The sequence below is a fragment of the Eleutherodactylus coqui genome, chromosome 6 (assembly GCF_035609145.1).
Source record: "Eleutherodactylus coqui strain aEleCoq1 chromosome 6, aEleCoq1.hap1, whole genome shotgun sequence".
NCBI classification, from domain to species: domain Eukaryota; kingdom Metazoa; phylum Chordata; class Amphibia; order Anura; family Eleutherodactylidae; genus Eleutherodactylus; species Eleutherodactylus coqui.
In genome coordinates, this window is record NC_089842.1 from 63,456,791 (window position 1) to 63,479,637 (window position 22,847).

A 22,847-nucleotide genomic window follows, 5' to 3' on the forward strand; every position below is an offset into this window, starting at 1 on the left:
TCAGTAGAATGTCTGCTTGAAAAATCTTTCAGATCATAGTAAAATATTGTGCACAAACATTTCATTAAAGAGGACCTGTCATATTCTCAGGTCAATGGGGCCAGCTGCATAGCTGACACCATGGTAGCTTTTCTTTTGTCCTTACTCTCCCCTCTGTTCTTTTACACCGACCTCCATTAGACCTGGCTCACAATGCTCTGAATATATTAAGTAGACTTTCATAACTTCTCTCAATGGATGGCATCAGATTTGACTGACAGTGAGCAGTGATGACTTCCCACCCGGCAAATTGAAAGCACTAGGAGCTGAGTCTAACAGAGTTCGGTAGAGGAGAACAGGGGTGGAGTTATACAAAGGAAAAGCTGCGATAAAGCCAGCAGGGCTGTGACTGCAAAGCTATGCAGCCTGTCCCGCTAAGCTGAGGGCATGACAGATTTTCTTTAATTAAATGTATACTGATATATAAAAACACTCCTCTGAGAGGGTATAAATCTGTGTATCCATGTCAGCTTTACTAAGATATGCAGATCCACTGGACTACTACAATATAATCCATTTCCAGACAATTACCCCATTACACTGAACTGCATTTCTATTTATAATACATATTATAGGACAATTCATATGCTTAGAAAAGCCCAAAATGATTACAAATCATATGAAAAATGTCCATTACGTTCTAGATTATTCCTGAGTATGTCCTCTCATAGGAGTATATAAAGCCGTTGAAAGGACAACGGTGGATTTAATCATATTTTAATTCATGTGGTTCTTTTGTTGAACTCCTTCAAAGGCTATAAGGAATCCTATTTTTAGATTCTTAAATGACATATAACTCAAATCATTACACCCTGAATACCAGGGAATGGTTTGGACCCCATCGCGGTTCCTAAAATAACATACAAATGATCTACAAATATTATTTTTATAGGCAATACATTATTATTAGTAGAATTTAAAACATTAGGCTGCTGAGCTCAGTATTTTACAGTGCTTAGCACATTGCACAAACAGCAACTCCCTCTAGTTACATCACTAATCCAATAATAAATCAGTGCTACTAACATGTACATGTAAAATGTTCCTCCCCGTGTCGCAGAGACATTGAGAGAATAAAGAACAAAGAAACCGCCTGCTCTGTTTGATTTGTCTTTACCTTTCCTGTTACCTGAATTATACTAGTTCATTGCTGTCAGACTTTCAGCCCATATAATGCTACATCAACCTGCACTAGTATTTGTATGTTGAGGTCTTATGAAATTCAAGCCTTTGGCAAACAATCTATACTTGAAATTGCTGATCGTAATTATTGAGTTCATCATTTATTGATCTGTTCTGAAAAGCGATTCCAAAACTAGATCACATGGACAGCCAGAGGTGCCAAAGCATCTATTTAACTCATCGTACCTGTAGGCGGTATGGGCTGAAAGTGATAATAATTCCTGGTAGTGATTCTCTAAAAATAAGTCGTAGAAAATAGGGGTTGAAAAATGATCACTGGCTGTCCTTATGAGACTCCAAGTACAGATCTTCCCAGCAATTGAGGGTATGTTGGTATGGAAGCTTGGCTTACTAGGTGCATGTTTGCATCTCATCCAGTCTGGTCACCAAACATAGGCTTCTAAATCGAGGAACTACCTTGCTGCTTAAGCTTAGCCTACTGTTTGGCCAACATTGCATTAATTAAAAATTGGCCTCATCTTCACTTTATTCTGTCAAAGTATCCCATAGACATTACATCTGGAGATTACATTGATTGACATTAGAGATGAGCAAGCATACTCGCTAAGGCTAACTACTCGAGCGAGATTCGGCTGCCGGCGCGGGTGAAAGGCGAGTTGCGGGAGTGAGCAGGGGTGAGCGGGGGGAAGAGAGGGAGAGAGGGATCTCCCCTCTGTTCCTCCCTGCTCTCCCCCGCCGCTCCTCCCCGCCCGCTGTCGGCAGCCGAATCTTTAGATACGAGCGGGCAGATACTCGACTAAGGCACTACTCGCTTGAGTAGTTAGCCTTAGCGAGTATACTCGCTCATCTCTAATTGACATGCATCTGCCTTCATTCGACTTCCACAAAAATATAGTTGTTTCTGTGCCTACAGGGGTCCTCTGGATAAAAGTATGGTATACCATAGCTGGGTTATATGGGTACTTACTGAACTTGATACATTTCATTAAAAATAGACGGAAAAAAAGGATAAGAAAGCTGTGCATTTTATTAAAGTTGCATGATGGCGCAAACAAAGTAAATGAAAACTTATTTGACTGTAAGAAACACCAAACTGGGATAATGAAAGCCATGCTGTTTTGTTCCGTTCTTCCTAATGCATGATGCATGAAGTTGCATGTTTCCTACCTGCCAATGCTAATCGGTGCTCGTATGTAAAACCCGGGTGCATGTTTTGACACCATTTATTTCCAGTCAAAGATATTGTCACCAGAATTTCACAACAGCCTGTCCAATCCATCTCCTTCACTTAACCACGTCTTCTGTAACGATTTTCTTTTCCTCAGTGACTATGCCAGATGTATTTTCAAGTGACTAATCTTCCACTCTCTCCTCACTAATCCTCTTTTCTTATTAGCTGCATTCATCACTAACCCCTGCATTTTTAGTTTGCTATTTCTGTTTACAGATCAGTCACTTATTTCTTTATGCTTTTGTTTTAGTTTTATACTTTTTTTTTGTGTGTGTGTGTTTCTTAAAATTGGCAGGTCCTGTTCGTTGAGTAATCTCCATGTAAAGTGCAGCGTAAATCTTTTTTTTTTCTCTTCATAATAATAAAAAAAAAATTGCACTCTTCTTCAGTCCCCGGGAATGGAACACTAAAGTACCTCTGCGACCACTTATGAAATTGGAGTTTATAAGAATTATGAGTTTAATCCGTGCAGAAACAGTGGATTATCCACTAAGGCTCTTATCAATATTTAAGGGCCATTTAGCTGCTTTTGTGCTCTATAAAGTAAACACTTCAAAAGACTAACATTTATAAGAATCTATTAAGGAAATGTGTTCGGTTGCACATATGGCAAATAAGAATAAATACAGAATTTAAGATGATGTCGAATATTGGAGCCATATACTTTAATTGTAAGGGCATTTTACTAAATTTGTGAATGAGATATGAGTGTAAATGTTTTTATTTCATTATCATAAGAGTAGAAAAAACATAGACAGAGAATACGACAGACAATGAATATAGACAGTCACAAATACCATTTGATATCTTTAACACTGAGTAGGTGCAATGACTTATAAAATAGTTTAACTGTATATCTACAGGACACTATCCCTCAAAATAATTGGATACCTGAGCAAGAATCAAAAATAGTATTTATTTTCATATGTTAATACTAATTGGGGCCTCCTTTGGAGCTAATGATATTGGATACTCTCTTTGGCATACTTTCTGCTAACGCCTGATAGACTAATATTTCCCTCCATTCATCCTGCAAACGTCTGACAAATTACTTCAAAGAACATGCATTTGCTCATCTACAAGGAGCATTTTCATTGCACATTAGAGCAATGGAAGAAGATTCTACGAAGTGATGAGCGCTACTCCATCTTCAAAGCAGATCTACGTACCTGAATGTGGAACACCTTTTTCCTGATTGTGTTGTGCCAACAGTTAAGTATGGCTAAGGTACTTTTATGGTCTGGTGATGTTTTTGTAGCATGGTCTCAGTCCGTTGGTTGTAGTGGCAAGAACCATTAACACGGAAGTGTTCTCTAAAATTGTAGAGAATAATGTGCTGCTAACAATGTGGCAATACTCTGGAATTGGTCAGCTATGCTTCCAACAAGAGAATGTGTCTTGTCACAAATCCAACGCTGTTTTCTGTTGTTTTGACGATATGGATGTTCCATGATTGGACTGACTGCGCTGAGTCCTGACCTGAACCCTACTGAACATCTTTGGGAAAGCATGAACATCAAGTCAGAAAATCTGAACAGCGTTGATATTGTTTGAGATAACTCAACAAACATTTGCAGGATGAATGGAGAGAAATGCCATCTGTAGTGTATCAGATGTTAGTAGAATGTATGCCACGGGACTGTCCAATGTCATTACAGCCAAACAAGGCCCCACTACTACTAAATACTACTTTTGATTCTTGCTCAGGTGTCCAATTACTTTTGGTAGGACAGTGTATATCTACCTCTGGAGTTTCCAGTTATACGATATTGTTGGCTGATTTTGTGTTGCCCTTTTTATTTTCAAGACTAGCTTTGTCTGACCCTCCTGCTTATGAAGCTTCAAGTTCAGAGCTCAGTGGGTGTTCCCTGTGAAGCTGTTCTCTCTCCCCGTTCCTTCTTTCAATACCATAGTCTGTGTGCTTGTGTCTGTTTCCCTCTGTCACACAGGCTGTAACCTTAATGATTTAATATAACTCAGGAGTCTCCTAAGGATTACATATCCTTCAGCATGTGAATAACAGTGAATTGCTATGACTGTAGATGCCTATACAGGAGTAAGTTAGCAAGTAACCAGGAGGGTTTGCTTATAATCCAGAACATCATCTGCATCAGCTTTGTACACATAAGTCTGCATATGATAGGACCTGAATACAAAGAACATTGGGATATTTTTGCTGCAAAGTTGCTTTATTTTTATTCCTATTGAAGAAGGAGAAATAATTTTGAAAATAGGGGCACAGGCTTCCAAGGAATTTTCCAGGACTCAAAAAAAATTCTATGGCCGTGAAAAGATGTACAATAAAGGAAAAAGACAAACTCTTCTCCTTCAGTGGCTCCCTGCCCAGCACCGGAGCTTCAGTCCCTGCCGCTTGGAAGTTGGCTGTGGTCACATGCTGTTCATGGCAGAATCACCACCGAAGCCTGGAATTGGCTGAATGGTCATAGGCACAATGCAATGCAGGTGATCACTGCAGATTCTTCCGGGTTCAGAGCGACGGAGATTGGGGCTACAGTACTGGACAGGGAGCTACCGAAGGATATATGGCATTATCTTTGCACCATTACACAGCCATATACATTCGAGTACCAATAAAGGTATAATTACATAACAATTTGCAAAAAAATCACCATAAAACATATACAAAATAAATGCATAAACTCATGCAATGTGTTCAGTAGTAATGCATGTATATTTTCTGGGCTAATGCACCTACTCAGTGAGCAAGATAATGATTAGTAAATATGATTGTTTATAGATATAATTCTTATTTTCTCTGTCTTTTATTTATACTCTTTTGGCTTTGAGGCTTTTTTCAGATATTTTTTATACTGAAAACCAATATTTGTAACCATATTTCACCATGGTGAAATACTTTTGCCTGGCTGTTCATATGTATTGATACAAAGAGATTGGTAGCTGCGCCCTGGACTTTAGTAGTACATAAAAAATGAATCCTCCACAGATTTACAACACAGTTTTCTATATAATCGCTTAGTCCTGAAAAAATAGACAATTATAGAGCAGTCATTAAAGTGACCCTCCGGTCCTGGAAAACAAAGATGGCTGCATACACATTAGTATGTATTGGTGGTCTGAGACACTATATTCTGCTTTGATTGGCCAGTACTGTTCACGTGGGCAGCACTGGCCAATCAAAGCAGTGTGTAGTGTCTTAGACTAATGATGCACTAGTAATGCCCAGTGTGCAACAGGTAGGTCAGAGACCTGGTGTGAACATGTTTGTTAGTCCAGGACTAGAAGGTAATTTTAAAGGCTTTGTTCAGTTGTAAAGCTATTGATGACCTATCCTCAGGATAGGTTCTCAATAGTAGATTGGTGGAGGTCCCTAACGATGGACCGCTGCCATTCAACTGTTCTCTGAGCTAGTGCACTCTTGCACTTGGCAAATTCCTGCAGGAAGAGACAGCTCTATTACCACTGCAATTACCGAGCTTGGAATTGCAAGCCAAGTTTCAAATCATTTGAACGGGAACTTGACCTGCAATAACAAGCCAGGCCACTTTGTTTGGTACAGAGCTGTCTCTTCCTAAAGGAATCCACTCAGTACACAAACGCACTGGCCCAGAAAACATCTGATTGGTAGGGGTCTGCTGCCAGAGATCCCTGCCGATCTACTAGTGATGGCCTATCCTGTGGATAAGCCATCAATAGTTAACAGCTCAAAAATTCCTTTAGCCAATGACCGCATATTTTTTTCATTAATTTCTAATATATACTACCACTAGTATAACATAGGTGCTTTGTAGTATAAAAAAATAAAATGTGTATTCCAAAAAAGATTAAATTCAAAAATGGTCCCAATGGTTAAACAATATCTATAGTAAAAGCTTAACCTACTATTGTAAGTCAAGCCAATACGGTCCTCCTTACGTGAATGTTATATCGTTATAATGCGTTGAACTCTTGAATTGTAGAAGAGTAATGAAATTGTAATGAAAAGCAAAAACATTTGTTGTGTTTTTCTCATACTAATGTATTTAGTTGGCTCGCTCTGATCCTTTAAGCTCCTGTGTAGAAGAGCTTTAGAAGTCATCTCGCCTGCACTCACTATAATAAGTACTGGGCTTTGTGTAAAGCTACCGGTCCTTCTCTGTTAGTTATTCAGGTTGTGTCCGCAGCCATTTAACCGTGAGAAACACTGATTCTTTCCAGGAGAACCAAGTGCTCCAAAGCTGACAGGTCGCATTGGAGAAGATGGAAACTCATTTAAAGTCATCCTCATCAAGCAAGATGATGGTGGCTCTCCAATCCGCCACTACCTGGTCCGCTACAAAGCTGTAAGTAGACTGATTATGAATTGCCTGATCTGCACACTTTCTTCAGCTCAGTGCTTTTTGTTTCACAGCAAATGTTCCTGTGGGAATTATCATTCATGACAGATACGTTATGTGCTATTTGTTGAACAGATTATAGGACAGTTGCTCTAGGGAGCAGTTGGGGTTGGGACACTTTTCTAAAATGGATCGTGTGCCATTTTTGCCTTCCTATCAACTCAGAGCTTGCACAGGAGCAAGGGAAAGCATGTCCCGGAGAGCTTATTGCCATGGTGCTGTTGCCTCTCCCCTGCTGCACCTGTCACTGGGTGCTGCCATCCTGCACATCGTATTCTTTCCTCCCCCACATCCCTAGCTGTGCATTTCTTGCATTACATGGTTTTGTTTTTGATTATGCTCTGTTATAAATATGTACACTGATCAGCCTTAACATTACATGACTGGGTCAGAAGATCTCCAAAACTACAGGTCTTGTGGGGTATTCCCTGTATGCATTGATTTGTACCTAGCAAAAGTGGTCCAAGGAAGGACAGTTGGTGAACTGCCTACAGTGTCATGAATGCCTAAGACGTATTGTATCAGGGGAGTGGAGGCTAGGCAGCCTGGTTTGGTCCCCCAGAAGAGCTACTGTATCACAACTGACTGTGATAAAATGGTGTCAGAGCACACATTGCATCGCAGCTTACTGAGTATACAGCTGAGAAGCCACAGACCAGTCAAAGTGGCCATGCCCGTCTCTATCCACAATAGTACGTGCTTACAATAGGCACACGAGCATCAGTGATCTCTGTTGCTACTGATCTCCAGTTTGCTGTAGCTATTTGCTACTTGTGTTTCTTCCAGGTCCTCTGTTATCTACTCTCACCCTCTGCCTCTGTTCCTACTTGGTACGACCTGCTCTGGTGTTAGGGTCGCGACAAGGTTAGTCAGTGCCCAGGTTTCAGCTCATGGCTGTCCTTCTCAGGATGATTACCCTGTTCTCTGTTAGGCAGAGATTACTCCTCACCAGTGCAGGGCTAGCTCTGTCCTAGTTTTCACCTCGTACCAAGCTATGTGCTGAGAAGTGATTATCTGGTCTTGGGGTCAGCTGTCAGTTCCACCGGGTGGTTTTCCTGCCCAGAGGGACGACACAGTGGTTCCACACCCAATACATAGCACCTGGTATGATGAATCACATCTGGTTGATTACATGTGTGTCACTTACCTGAGGAAGGTATGAAATCAGGATGCACTTTGGGAAGAAGACAAGCCAGCGGAGAAAATCTGAAGCTCTGAGAATGTTCTGCTTCAAAGCCTTAGATCCTGGCATTTATGTGGATATTACTGTGATACATACCTCCTACTGAAAAATTGTAGAGATCAAGTAACCCCATCATTGCACTGGTATTCTCTAATGGCAGTGGACTTTTTCAGCAGGATAATGTGCTCAGCCGCTCTACAAAATGGAATGGTTTGAGGAAAACGACAAAGGGTTCTTCAGTTAAAGACTTGGCCTCCATATTCTCCAGATTTCATTCCGATCTAACAACTGTGGAATGTGGTGAAAAAACAAGTCCAATCCATGGAGTCCGCACCTCACAATTTACAGGACTTAAAGAATCTGCTGCTAACATCTTGGTGCCAAATACCATAGCATGTCTTCAGAGATCTTAAGGAGTCTATGTGATGGGTCAGAGCTGAACACTTAAAGGGAGGCTTTGGTACCCTGTTGGGCCACCTCTAGCTTGGATGCAAGATGTGATACGGGTGGGCATGGAGGCTCTAGTACTTGTTGTACTGCCTTTAGCTTGGATACAAGATATGATATGGGCAGGCATGGAGGCTCTAGGACCCTGTTGTACTGCCTCTAGCTTGGATACAAGATGTGATATGGGCAGGCATGGAGGCTCTAGTACCCCATTGTACTACCTCTAGCTTGGATACAAGATGTGATACGGGTCGGCATGGAGACCCTAGAACCTCGTTGTACCACCTCTAGCTTAGATACAAGATGTAATACGGGTTGGCATGGAGGCTCTAGTACCCCTGTTGCACCTCTTCTAGCTTGGATACAAGATGTGATACGGGCAGGCATGGAGGCTCTAGTATGCCGTTGTACCACCTCTAGCTTGGATGCAAGATGTGATACGGGTGGGCATGGAGGCACACAGGTTCTGTATAATATCCTGCAGCATTATTGGTTCTCATTTGCTGTAACTGAGTCTCTAAATCAGGGGTTATTTTCACCAAGGGCCACATTAGCCTTATGATGGCCTTTAAAGGGTCGGTTATAATTGTATAGCAAGGGCTCGTTCATATGCGTGTATTTGCACAACGTATTATGTGGGCAACTTTTGCGCACGTAATACACAAGTGAATACAATCTATTAATTTTAATGTGTTAGTTTACACGATTGTATTTTTTTACCCAACGTGCAGTTGCGTGAAAAAATACACGGCATGATTTATTTGGGTGCATATTGCGCACCGCAATAGGCAATTGAACTGAATCAATGGATGCAAATACGCAGGAAACCTGCGTATTCAATGCATTTTTGCCCACCATTTCAATGAGCCTGTCTGCATTCCTTTTTGCGTGCGCAAATATGATGTGTACTTGTGCCCATAAAAACATGCCAGAGCGGCTAAAAAACGTGGGCAGAAGTGATTTTTGATCACGCACGCAAGTAGCGTGTTTTACATGTGTGTCCCAGATAATTCTAACTCATAGGCTGTCGAAGTTAGTGTCCCAGATGGTCCCAAACATGTTCTATCGGTGATAAATCTGGTGACTAGGCAGCCACGGAAGTGTTACAATGCCGTGGAGACTCCTGTGATCCCCTTGTGTGCGGCCGAGCATTATCCTGCTGGAAAATGCTTCTTGGAAGCTGCCATAAGAGGAACACATGTGGCTGCAGGATGTCCTGAACATACCACTGAGCTGTCATTGTCCATCCTACCACTACTAGGGAATACTGACTGTTGTATTTAATGCCCCCCAGACCATCACACCAGCAGTGGGGGCAGTGGGCCACTCCACAGCAAAGGCAGGATTTAGGGCTCACCCCGAGGTCTCCAGACATGAACACGTCCGTTGTCAGTGCCCAAACTGAAGCTGGATTCATCGCTGAAGACAACCCGGTTCCACTCCGTAGCAGTCCAGTTTCATTGTTTACAACACCACTGCAAATGCAGGTGACGGTGGGTGGGAGTTAAAGGCAGAACATGTAGTGAGTGCCGCGAGACCAGCCAAACATCTGGAAATGGTTCATACAGACACAGGGACCTGTAACGATAGCACCACCTGCCTCTGGATAGCAGACAATAAAACAGTTGGAGCTGCTTATCTTTGTCGGACGATCAGACGATCCTCTCTACTGGTGGTCTGTCGTAGGCATCCTGAACCTAGTCGTATGGTGTGTGTGCCCTCATGCATCCTCACCCAGGTGGCGGCAATTCATCGATACGACCATCCAGCTTCTTGCTTTCCAATCATGCACCGTCTCTCAAACTCTGTTGACTGGGCGAAATCTCTTGGATTGCATCACAGAGGTGTCTAGTGGTCAACAAGTTCTACACAAGTGGAAGAAGAGGTCACTACACACAAGGAGTCTCTTAGAGCCTTTTTATAGGCCAAGGTTGGAACCACTTTTAAGGCCTCAGGTGACAAGACCGTTCATCTAATCACTCCACAACTACAATCATTTGTATATCTGCCTAAGATGTAACTGCATGCTGAGTTTTGCAGCAAAACAACAACTCCTTCTACCCACTTGATTTTTCTTTGACAAAGAGTGTATGTTGGCCGAGCAGCGTATTCATAACTATAATAATCAATTATAGATGACAGTAAGAGCTAGAACTAAAAGAGTGATGGATAACGAACAACAATGTCGATTATTGAAGAAACTGAATGTATAAGCTGGCAATAGTGGGCTGGCATTTCACAAAAATCCTTTTTTTTCATTAAATTAGTGGGGCTAGAGTTAGTGGGGCTCCTTTGGTCCTACGGTAATTACGTTGGATACTCTCCATGTCATACTGTCTACTAATGTCTGATACACGTCTGCTGGTATTTCTCTCCATTCATCCTCCCAACATTTGGCAAGTTCTCTCAAAGAAGATGAACATTGTTCATATGTTTGAACTTGCTGTTCCAGTCTGTCCCAAAGATGTTCAGTAGCGTTCAGTAGCGTTCAAGTCGGGACTCTGTGCAGCCAGTCTAATCTTGGAACATCCATATCCTCAAACTAATGTAAAACAACATAAGATTTGTGACAAGACCTGTTGGAAATATTGCTGACTGTTTCCAGAGTATTACCACATTGTCGACAGCACATATTGTCTAGAATGAGCCTCGTGTGGTGCAGAGTGTAAGCTCTCGCCTACAACCTGAAGGTTGCAAGTTCAATCCCTGTGTGATTCAGGTAGCCGTCTCAAGGTTGACTCAGCCTTCCATCCTTCCGAGGTCGGTAAATGAGAACCCAGCTTGGTGGGGGGTAATAAATAATAATTACCTGAAAGCACTGCAGAATAACAAGAATGTCAAGGTACACCTCCATGTTTGTGGTTCTTGTTACTAAATCTAACAGACCAACACCATGCCACATAAATCAGAACGGTACCTCCGACATACTTAACTGTTGGCACAAAACACTCAGGGAAAAAGGCACTCCCCAGACATCCTCCACACCCAGATACCTCCATCTGATGTGAAGATGGAGTAGCGCGATTCATCACCCCATGGAACGTTCTTCCGTAGCTCAACTGTCCAAAGACGACGCTCCTTGCACCATTGTTGACAGCCGATGCATTGCACTTTGTTATGGATAGCTTGTGTGCAGCGGCATAACCCATATATCCAATAACGTGCAGTTCCATTGACAAACTATGGCTGATACCTCCAAGGATCTGCATCTTATGCAGCATGGTTTAGGACATATGACGTGCTAATAAGCCACAATCCATTTGACTGATAGGGGTATCCGAATACTTTTGGTAGGATAGTGTATCTTATAATAAGCTAAATGCATTCTGTGCCGACTACTAACCATTGGTTTATACTTACTATATTACCCTAGAAAAATTCTGTGGACTGGAAACCTGAAATGAAGATGTCATCAGACAGTGACCACATCATGCTCCGCTCGTTAGACTGGAATGCCGAATATGAGGTGGTGGTTGTCGCTGAGAACCAACAAGGGAAGTCCAAAGCTGCTCTATTCAACTTTAGGACCACCACAAAGCCCACTGTCATTCCAGGTGCGTTTTCTGTCTTACTCCCTCTCCTTTTTTGCTTAACCATTAACGCAAAGTTTGCTGCTTCTTAGCTAACGTGCTTGAACATGCCCCTTACCAGCTGCTTGCTTATAACCAACCACCGTTACTGGTCTTGCATGCACAGCTTGTGTTGTGCCTGGACCGTGTCTTGATGCAGTAGGCTGACCGTGAATACGTTGCAAACATTACCACAGAGTGACAATAAGCTGCTTGTGGTGTTTGTTGATGTTTTTGTAAATGTCTTGTAAGTAATCTGTAAGAAATATATACTTTGTGAGGTATCTGCAGCTTGTAAGTCCTTTCATTGTTTTCTTACCCGATGCAGCACAGGGAGTATTCAGTCTTATGAAATATATATCATTGGCTCCATAGACACGCACCACAGATGTATGGTGACAAGTTTGGTATTTGGCACGTTCCACTTTGAGGTCAATTTTAACTACTTAATTACTTTTAATGCGCCATGGTCCTAAAGAAACATTGTCACATTTAGGTCTTCTTCATCTGCATAAGGTTGGTTTCACACCTGAGTTGGAAGTTTAGGCATGCAGCGCTTTCTCTTCTGGCTAAAGGCCGGGCATCTGAATGGAAAGTGAACGGACCCATTATAGTCAAGTGCTATTCGGTTCTGTCCTAAGATTGAGCTGTTGGGCCCCGAGCGCAGATGTGAAACCACCCTAATCCTTGTAAAAGAAAAGCTCTTGACTCAGCAGACGTCTAATTTGGAAATACTTGCATTCCCTGTGAAAATAATAATTTCGGAGCATCTTTTCTTACAGTCGTGCGTTGGGGTGCTTTCATGCAGGACGAAATTTGTCCACAGAACGCAAAGCAGCTGGAGATTTTGTTGCATTTTTAACTGCGGAATGTTTTCTATGGAAAGTTTTGTGGAATCTCTTAGGTTTTTTCTGCAGACTTTAATTGCGGTAATAGCAGAATAACCGCCTGTATGTTAAAAATTGCAACAACAATTCTGTAAGTTGTCCTTAGGGTGACTACCCACTACAGTTTTTTTTCACTGCGAAATTTGCAGCGTTTTTTTTTCCTGCAGGGGCTATGGGACTTGTAATGTTAAAATCACGCAAAATCACGATTTCGCGGTAAATTGCGATTTTGTGTGATTGCAACTTTAACATTACAAATCCCATAGACCCCTGCAGAAAAAAAAACAAAACTGTAGTGGGTAGTCACCCTAATTCTGCAGCAGGAAGCTTCTCCACGGCGGAATTAAATCTTGTGGTTTTTAAGGAAAGATGAGCGTATTTTAAGAGATGTTGAATTCCAGCCCCAATGGGATGACATTGCTACACATAAATGTCCGTGCGGACTACTTCCGCCCTGTGAAAGCGCCTCTGTCATTCTTTCAGAAAATGTGGGAATAAGTTGACAATTGGGTGTTACTAATTCTCATGTCAACTGACGCCTCCGACACAATCTGAGAGTTTCATGTCTACAGATGCATCAATTAGGAATAATTCACATGGCGTATACAATTTTCCATGAAAGATGGATTGATTTCACTGCGCGTATATATGTGTGTGTGTTGTGTGCATTTAGTTGCCTATGTGTATTTTTTTATGTCCGTGTGCCATTTGCGTATCATCAGTCTTTCATGCGCACGCAGGTAGGGAGAATGGTAACACCCTGTTGTCAACTTCATCACAGGAGGAATGGGGGTGCATTCATATGGGATGAAATATTCCACTGTGCGGAAAATCCTGCACCAAAATCCGCAGGTTTAACCCTTCGCAATCCAATTTTGGATTCAGGGTTTCCTAGGGGACTTTCTTTTTCTGCCATTATATAATGGCGCCATCTGCTGACTAGAGCCAGTACTGCAGTATGTGACATGCTGGAGGGACGCCCAACAACAGAGAAGCCAGTAATATACAGTAAGAATACCCTGCCACACGTCTTCCGACATCGGAGCTGTACAGCTCCGATCAGAATGTTGGAAGACATCAGACAGTGGATTAAAAAGGGTTAACATGACATTGAAAATAACAGAATTCTGACAGCAAGTCTTCATCTAAATCTGCAGATTTCGCTGCATCTCTTAACCCATTAAGGACCAAGAGCGGTAAATATATGGCACCTGGTCCTTGGCTTAAAACCCCGCTGATAGTAAAATTATGGCGATGCTTTAAGCCTCCTGCTTCTGCAATCAATCAGAAGCAGGACAGGTTATCAGCTGTTAGTAACAGCTGATAACCCAGAGCAGAAGGCAGGAGGAGTTTTAACCCTTTTTGCCTTTTCCTTCCCCGAGTACACAGCGCTCAATGAGCACTGTGTACTAGAAAGTGAAAGTGGAAGGGTGTTTTCCACTACAGGAGCCGGTGGGTCATGTAACCTCTGGGACTCCCTGCTACAGCAGAGCTGGAGGGTCATACTAGACCCTGGCCAGCTCTGCCAGTGACTAATGTCACTACAGGGGTTGCTTTTCCCTGTAACTGGGGCTCCTATGGATGCCCCAACTACAGTGGGAAAGAGTCAAATGAAAAAAAAAATGAATGTCCCCCAGAGGTCTTACATGACGTCATTGGGGACACAGATAGTAAAAAACATAATTCTATACATCAGCAAAACAAAATTACAGAATACAACAACAATATATACATAAGAAAGAGAATAACACAAAGCTGACGCCAACCAAAACCGTTGCTATAAGCACCCTGTATTCCAAATCATACATATTATATATCAAAACGTCCAAAACAAATAGAGGAACCTGTTCCTATACTTTATTTTAGCATAAATATACTAAATTTTCTAAAAAATAACTATAAATGTTAAATCATGTTTTTTTTAGCATTTTACCCCCAATAAAACTAAAAAAACGGAAAAAAAAGTCAGTGGAAAAGATATTTAAAAAATCGTCCTATATGTCACGGGAAAAAAACGCAGCAAAAATAATTTTGGTAGCTAAAGGAAACAAAATAGGGCAGTAAAACCACCACATGGCTAAAATCCCTAAAAAGTGTCAGGTCCTTAAGGTACAAAACAGCCTGTTCCTTAAGGGGTTAATAGCGGAACGTTCCGTTGCATCCTGTAGAATATTCCGGATTGCGTGAAGGCACCCGAACAGAGGATTGGCACAATGCAGAGTTCTAAGAAAATGTGTTCCGGTCTTGTCATGTGGAGTACAAGTACAGATGTAACAAGGTTTAACTTGACTGTGATAACGTTCTGTGACATATTATCTCACCTTAATCCATTGAAAAGCTGTTGTTATCATAACACAAGACCAGTTGTAAGGCTGTGGCAATGGCGGACTGTGACACCGAAAGTCATCTTAACTCGTTACAAGTCAATAGAAACTTTGCTGTAACGCGTCGCAGAAATTTACTGTATCGCAGTTGGGCTAAACATTACTTCGTCCTTCAGATGGGCGTATCACAAAGGGAATTACATCAGTATGTCATTATTGCTTCATCTGTACTTGCCTCCATATTGGATTTCATTGGTTTTAGTTTCTACAAGGCAAAAACCGATCAGTTTTTGTGCCGAGTAGAGAAGAATAATTCTGAATGTAACAGCAGATGAAGTCCAGACGCATCCGTACTCTAATCCCTCTCCCTGGAGTATGCTGTGTATTTTAAACAAGGCCGGGAAAAAAAATGTGAATAGCCTTATGGATTTTCTTGCTACAGTATTCCATTATACTGCATGACCAATCAAATGATTACAAGTTCATGTCCCGTATGGGGAATAAAAAAATGTAAGAATGTGTAAAATTAATAAATCAAAAATAAAAGAAAGTAAAAGTAAAAAAAAAAACATTTTTCCATATTTATAATAAAACAATCAAAACAAAAACATATTCAGGATTGCTGCATCCGTAAAAGTCCGAATGCCAGAATTACGCTTTTTTGGTCACTCTGTCCCAAAACAAAAAGTTGTATGATCCCCAAAATAGAACCAATGGGAATGGTACTAATTGGTACCAATAGAAACTACAGGACGTCCTACCAAAAACAAGTCCTTACACAACTATGTTGACTGAAAAATAAAAACGTTATGGCACTCCGAAGATTTTGTTTCTTAAAAGTAGTCCATCAAAAAAAAAAAATAAATGCAGTATTATCCTATACTCGTCCCACAAAAAAAGTAGCCCCCAGCCAGCTACGTCGACGGATAAATAAGAATTATGATTTTTTGAAGGTGGGGGAAAAAAACCTAAAAAGGACTGCATCCTTAAGGGGTTAAATACGGATTTGAAATACGCCTGGCTAAAATTGGCCTCATGTTTAGTTCTCGGTTGCATTACGGAGACAGTCATCTTGTAGATATGTGGTTAGTTTAGTGTTTTATGCTTAACTGAAATGTTATTTGGGTGGAGTTTAAGAGAATTGGCTTGTGAAGCCCCAGGGTGTTCATCTAAATACCCCCTACATATATGGAAGGCTATGAAGGGGTGAGTTGATTGATTATGGAGTCCTACTTATGCTCTTTAATGCTTTGATAATGCCATGTATGCCAGAGGAACTCTCTGCATGGCATCTAATTCACTGTAGGATTTCGACATAGAAATGTGATTTTCTAACTGATGAAGAATGACCGGCTCGGGGCATACAGGGCCTGTAGCTTCATCAGCTTGGGCTGAGTTAGCCTGTTGAATCTTAGTTCCTAGAAAAGCTTCTGTAGATTTCTTAGCGTTTTCTACCCAGAAAAACAGAGCGAGATTGTTTGTAACAGGAGCACCTTAAAGCAACCCTCCAATTTCAGAACAGGAGTCAGAGGGGAGTACATTACCTGCAGTTCCTCTTCTGTGCTGCCCCTCCGATCTGCTAGTTCCAAACCCTATTTTCGGCTGTCCAAGATGGTTTCAGTAATTTTCTAACTATTAAATGCACACTGTGCACCGCCTTCTGATTGGCCAGTATGGATCACATGAGCAGCTCTGGCCAATCAGAGAGCAGGTATAGTGCATCGGTAGTCTAACACTACCAGTGCACTATGGAGATTTCATAGTTTGAAAATTGCGTTGGACGTCTTAGATGCCCGAAAACAGGACCTGTGAGTGGCAGATCAGTTGAATGGTATAGAACCACAACTGAAGGCCACCTCTGGTTTCAGGACGGAATTTTGTCCCAAAATCGGAGGGGGGGATCACTTCAGTAAAAAATGGATCCCTTAATGGGAAACCTTTTGTGCATTTTCAGTGATCTATATAAAACTACTTCTGGGTGTGTGGTGTAGAGTCTAATATATGACTACAGTTGTATCACATGGATGGGTTGTGTTTGAGGTTGTGCAAATTAATAGCCGATGCATGATGAATTCTGAATGGATGATTTTAGGAGAGCAGTTTGGGACTCTTTCTCTTCCCATTTGTGCTCAGTGGGAGATCAAGACTTGTGACCTCCAACTGGGATCCATTCCCTGGGAAACTTAACTTTAGGAGTACCAACGTTTAAAGTAATGATGGTGGATTCTATTGGGCAAATCAGTCTTTCTCATACTGGTGCAGGAAGCCGTCCGTATGAATATTGTAGTATAGCACCCTATGGATAGTTAAGTCACATGGTGTAACAATCACCAAGTGCAACGATTTTAAAGAGGAACTGTCAGGTTTCCAGACAGATTTACTTAAATTAGTGAGACACTGCTTCTAACTCAGCTGCTTCACAGAAAGCACACTATAGATATGGTTGGCACCACACTTTATTACTGCAGGAACTAGGGCTGGAAGAACTCAACATGGATAGGAGGAGGCCAAGCCTGATATTGGCTATAAGGGCTCCTTCACATGGGCATATTTGCGCATGTCTCAGTGCTGCATTTTTGAGTAACACAAGATTTTTGTTTTTAATTTTCTTGCTTTGCTGGTTTTTATGATGGTCATTTGAGTTTGTTTTAAAAGTCTCAGCCGTATATTGGTGTTTGGGCCTCTGGAGGTCAACACATACTCCATTTTGGTCATAGAATGCCGATGGCAAAAAAATAATGAAAGTTGACGCCTACTGGACAAGTTGTAGTGTCTGTGTCCTTCTTTGGTTATTTAGTGGCTTTCCTCCAGGGTATTACACCTGTAGTTTGGATTGTGTATGTCGTTCACTGCAGTCTTTGCCATATTCTACCGCATTTTATAAGCAGGATGCTATATTATATCATCACGGGGCAGAGCTCTATAGAAATGTCTCATATACAGTGTATATATTACAATTGGCAGCTTAGACGTGATCTCCTGGTGGAGACCATTACTTGCACTCTTAGATTAAAGGACTGTTGTGTAGATGTTGTTGCCTGTGGTTAAATTGCGCGGTGTTGTTCTGTAATCTCCGTTTGCGGCCCATTTCTAGAATCGTGTGAGTGAAGAATAAATTATTGAGTGACATAAATAATGAGACTTTTCTTGCTTTGTTGAATTTCAATAGACGATAGCTTTCCCTTGATTATACAATTGGAACTAGACATGTTGCTTTCTTCTTTAACCTGAGCAGTAATAGCGCTATCCGCATTACCGTAAATGGAAGCCATCCGTTGCTTGCTTAAAACCAGGCTGCAGTAAATGTTAAACAAGGCGTCTCTGCAATGACTTTGTAGCCAAAGCCCAACATATTGTCTAAAATCAGAGATTGCAGGGATTTTCTTCAGTCTCACTGTATCAATACGAAGGGTTTCTCGGGGAATTTATAAATATGGGTAAAATAAAAGAACATTATACATGGTTTACTTTCAGAATAGACTTTATTAAAATTAATTTCCCCCAAGTACAGATCCCGCAGATCACAGCTTCCAGTGAATACTGTATTCATATCCATGTAGACAAGATACATACTTAGAGCATATCCCACATCCATGAATGAGATATACAGATATAGCAATTGCTAACTTGACAGGGGCTTCGTAGTAATTCAATTTACAGTATTGTAGTACAGTTATCATAAGGCATTTCATGTTAAAGGGAATCTGTCATCACCTTTATGCTGCCTCTGAGGGCACTTTTAACCCTTTCCAATCCAATTTTGGATTGAGAGTTTCCTAAAAGGCTTTCTCTTTTTGCTGTTATACAGCAGTGCCATCTGCTGGCTAAAGCCAGTGTGTGCCAGAGAGCAGTAGCTGGCAATAGACGGTAAGAATATCCTGTCGGACATCTTCTGACATTGGAGCTGTACAAACTTCAATCAGAATACAGGAAGACATCAGATAGTGGATTGGAAAGGTTGCGAAAGGCTCACCGATTACAACAATATGTCTGTGAAGCAATTTGTCTGAAACCTACATTTTTTTCAGTAGCAGCACACACATAGATGCATACAGGAAGTAGTTCTGGATATTCATGAGCTGCAGGCTAGCTCCAACTACCCCACCCTCCAGCCGCTGGTTGCCAGCTGTCTGCCTATTACTGTGTATAGAGAGAGCTGTCAATCAGTGGCTGATGGGTGGGGTAGATGGGTGGACGTATGCAACTTATGAATATCCAGGACTACTTCCTGTAGTCATCTACATGTATGCTGCTATTGGTAAAATATAGGTTTCTGATAAACCACTGCACACATATATATATATATATAAGACAAACATATTTCTGCAATCAGCGTGCCTGACGCTACCTTATGTTGGCCCCACAGAAGGTGGCATAAAAGCTTTTAAGTTAACATTTGCAATGCCCGTATGTAAAAAGTCACTGCCCCTTATAGTGAAGCCATATTGCCTAAAAGGGCACCGAGCAGATATATGCCTGGCAACCCCTGTCTTATATGAGAGACAAGGTAATTCCATTACAGAAGATTAATATTATTATGTACTAACACTTTATGAGGCGAACATTAATTCACTTTCTTTACGCTATATTTTGCCTCTCTCGATGAACCTGAGACCAAAAAAAAAGGTGGGGGGGTGTTGTATAGCCTTTTCGATGAATGTTTGTTAAATCTATATTGTATTAGGCTTTTTTACGTATGGATTTTGCCCATATGTTATATGACTGACAACCTTTATGGATCATAGTCATTTTTTTCCATTTGTGAGTTAGCCTTAGTCTGTAGGATAATATAAGGTTTGTAGGGTAAGGTTTCGGAGCGGGGCGTTAATCCCATCTATGTACAGGGGAATACTAGGACATACCAGGATTTGAATTTTATCTAGTCCCTTAGTGATTGGTTATCTAATTGATTTGGCCCTGGAAATAGGGTGGTCATTGTAAGTTTTTGTTTGTATTGCAATAGCCTGGGAAGTAAGTAATCCTATACCCGTAGTATCTACCCTGATCTTTATTACTATTGAGTTTGTGAGGTGATTCCTTATTTTGAAACCTGTGCCAATGATTGGTTGACATTAAGCTTTCAAGCAGTTAATAATAAAATGTTTTTAAAAGTGTATTTTTAATAGCTTTTTGCTTGGCAGCGATGGTATTCTAAATAATGACAAAGACTTTGTAACGTTTTGCCTGTAAATTCATATTCCCTGAAACCAGTGCATATGTTAGAAGTGTTGCCTGACTATTAGTTACACTGTTGAAACCCTCTGTAAAAGGGGCGGAATCGTGCAGTAAGTGTTCAGTTTCTCTACAGCGCCAACATAGGAGAAGTTAAACATTACACAATTCTCATTAAATTTAGTGATGTTTTCAATTACAATATGTCTTTATTCTCAAAAAACCTTTGACATGTCATAGGGGCATGGCAAACGTTTTGACTCATGGGTGGGTCCAGATGCTGGGAGCCCCACCGATTGCTAGAAAAAGTAGCAGAAATGCTCAGCCGAGCGCTCTCTCTGCTCACGAGCTGAAGACAAGCTCATAGACTCTGCTCATCTTCCTCTAGTGAGTAGAGACAGCACTCGGCTGAGCTTTTGTGCTGCTTCATTCCAGCGATGTTTCATCCTCACGATCAGTGGAGATCTCAGCATCTATGGATCCAAACTTTTGACATTTCTTTATGACATATCAGATAGATAAGGGTCCCAAACAGGGGATTCACCTCTATCCACTCAGAGTTCACCAATAGCATATTAGGATTAGAATATAGATTTTCTAGAATGCACAACCCCTTTAAGGTCTGGACTTTAACAAAAACAAATATCAGGACGAATGAGCGAATAAAGTGCACTTCAGATTTCAATATCAACGTAATGCTGTAACCATGACTACTGAACGTACAAAGAACGAATGCCTAGAATATCATTAAAGAAGAGCCATATGAAACGTAATGCTATCTCCTAAAACATCCCTTTTCCATTTGCAGGTAGCAGTTTCATATTCCTCATTTTTTCTGTCAGTTCTTTCAGCACTTGAGGGCTTGTCAAAACATCTGAAATTCTGTGTTCCTCTGTATTGACTCTACTAGGATTCATTGCACATTTTATTCTGATTTCCTTATAAAGTGAGTGGCAGAACAACAGTAAAAAGAGAAAAAAAACAATTATCCAGACAAAGCGAAGAAAGTAGAGAACAGGGGCTTAATGTAGCACTACACAATAATGACCATGCGTCAAAGGAACTATACTCACTTCTCTTGTCCCTAGAGTAAAGAGTGCATCGGGTCCTGTAGTGATCCCAGTCTCTGCCGATAGTGGAAATTAGATGACCGCTGCAGCCAATCAGGTGACCACTGCGTTGCGAACTCCTGGCATCATGGCGCACAAAATGAGCAGTGACACTGTGGCCTCTGATTGGCTGCAGCAGTTACCTGACTTCCGCCATAGCAGAGACTGGGATCGTCCTGAGAGCCGGTACACTCTTTCCCAAGTTAGAAGAGAAGTGAGTATAGTTTGTTATTTTGTTTACTTTTTTTAACTTGGATAACCCTTTTAGGGGTCTTTAAAGCGAATGTTTCATCAGATAAAGACTTGTTGTGTAAATCAAGTTTTTATGTTAAATGTTACGTTCATGTAGGGCTTATCCACCTGCAAGCATGAACAAATGAAGAGAGGGGTTTACACTAAGACATAACGGTCCAAAAAGGTCCACATAGGCAAATGTTAAAGGGCTCTTATGGGGGATGGGACCCTGCCTACAAGCAGGGCAATCATCCTGTAAAGGACGGCCCTGCATCTCGTACCTAAGGGCCTAATCTACCCGTAGATGGAAAGTAGGTAAGAGGACAGAACTACTATGGACGGAGGGGGATTTAAGTATCCACCCTCTTATGGACAGAGGGGGATTCAGGCGTCCACACACCTATGGACAGAGGGGTTTCAGGCATCCACACACCTATGGATAGAGAGGGATTCAGCTGTCTAAATACCTATGGACAGAGGGGGATTCTTGCGGATGGCCATTCATTTCTTTGTCCACCATGTGATCCTAGATTTCCTCTGCCAGAACGTATGGCTAGCTATAGCTGATCACTGGACCAGCCTAATTTCAAAATGGGTCATCTTCAAGAGACAACTCCTTTAAAAATTTTTCGAAGAGAACAACTTGGTGACCTGCCTTCAGGGATATTTTATTGAGGAACTTAGTTATTTTAGACATAGATCTCTTAAGATAGTTATCTCTAGAAAGGTTATCAAGAGATAATTTTTTTTTTAAATACCTCAGAGTGGTGGCAAAACCAAAAAAGACATACCCCACCCAGTCCTCGCCATTCCCTTTCTGCTGGTGTCTAGTCCTTGGCTAGTGACCACTTCTGCAGTAGTGATGTCCCAATACGGGGACTTGACCGCTACAATTAATCACTGGTTATAGCAACTCAGTAATTGGCTGCAGTGGTCACATGTCCTTGTTGTCGGTGATGTCATTGCTGCAGCAGGAAGTGGAGGGCTACAGTGAGCCAGGCATCTGTGGAACTAGAGTGGCAGTGGATCGATTGAGGCGATTATGGCTTTTTATATGTTTTGCCACCACTCTGAGTTGTTTTCATAAATATTTCTCTGTCTGGATAACCCCTTTAAAGGCATCCTATCATCAGGTTCATGCTGCCTGAGCCACG

The 22,847-nt window shown here is 41.4% G+C and overlaps 1 protein-coding gene across 5 annotated transcripts in view; it reads left to right on the plus strand.

The window, feature by feature from the left end:
* NCAM1 (neural cell adhesion molecule 1) overlaps positions 1-22,847 on the plus strand; it is a 324,148-nt gene that overhangs the window by 277,664 nt on the left and 23,637 nt on the right. For all 5 annotated transcript variants that reach the window (XM_066606907.1, XM_066606909.1, XM_066606908.1 and 2 more), the window contains 2 exons: positions 6,590-6,714; positions 11,772-11,952. In XM_066606907.1, the coding sequence (XP_066463004.1) occupies positions 6,590-6,714; positions 11,772-11,952 (306 nt within the window). The remainder of the gene's footprint in view (positions 1-6,589; positions 6,715-11,771; positions 11,953-22,847) is intronic.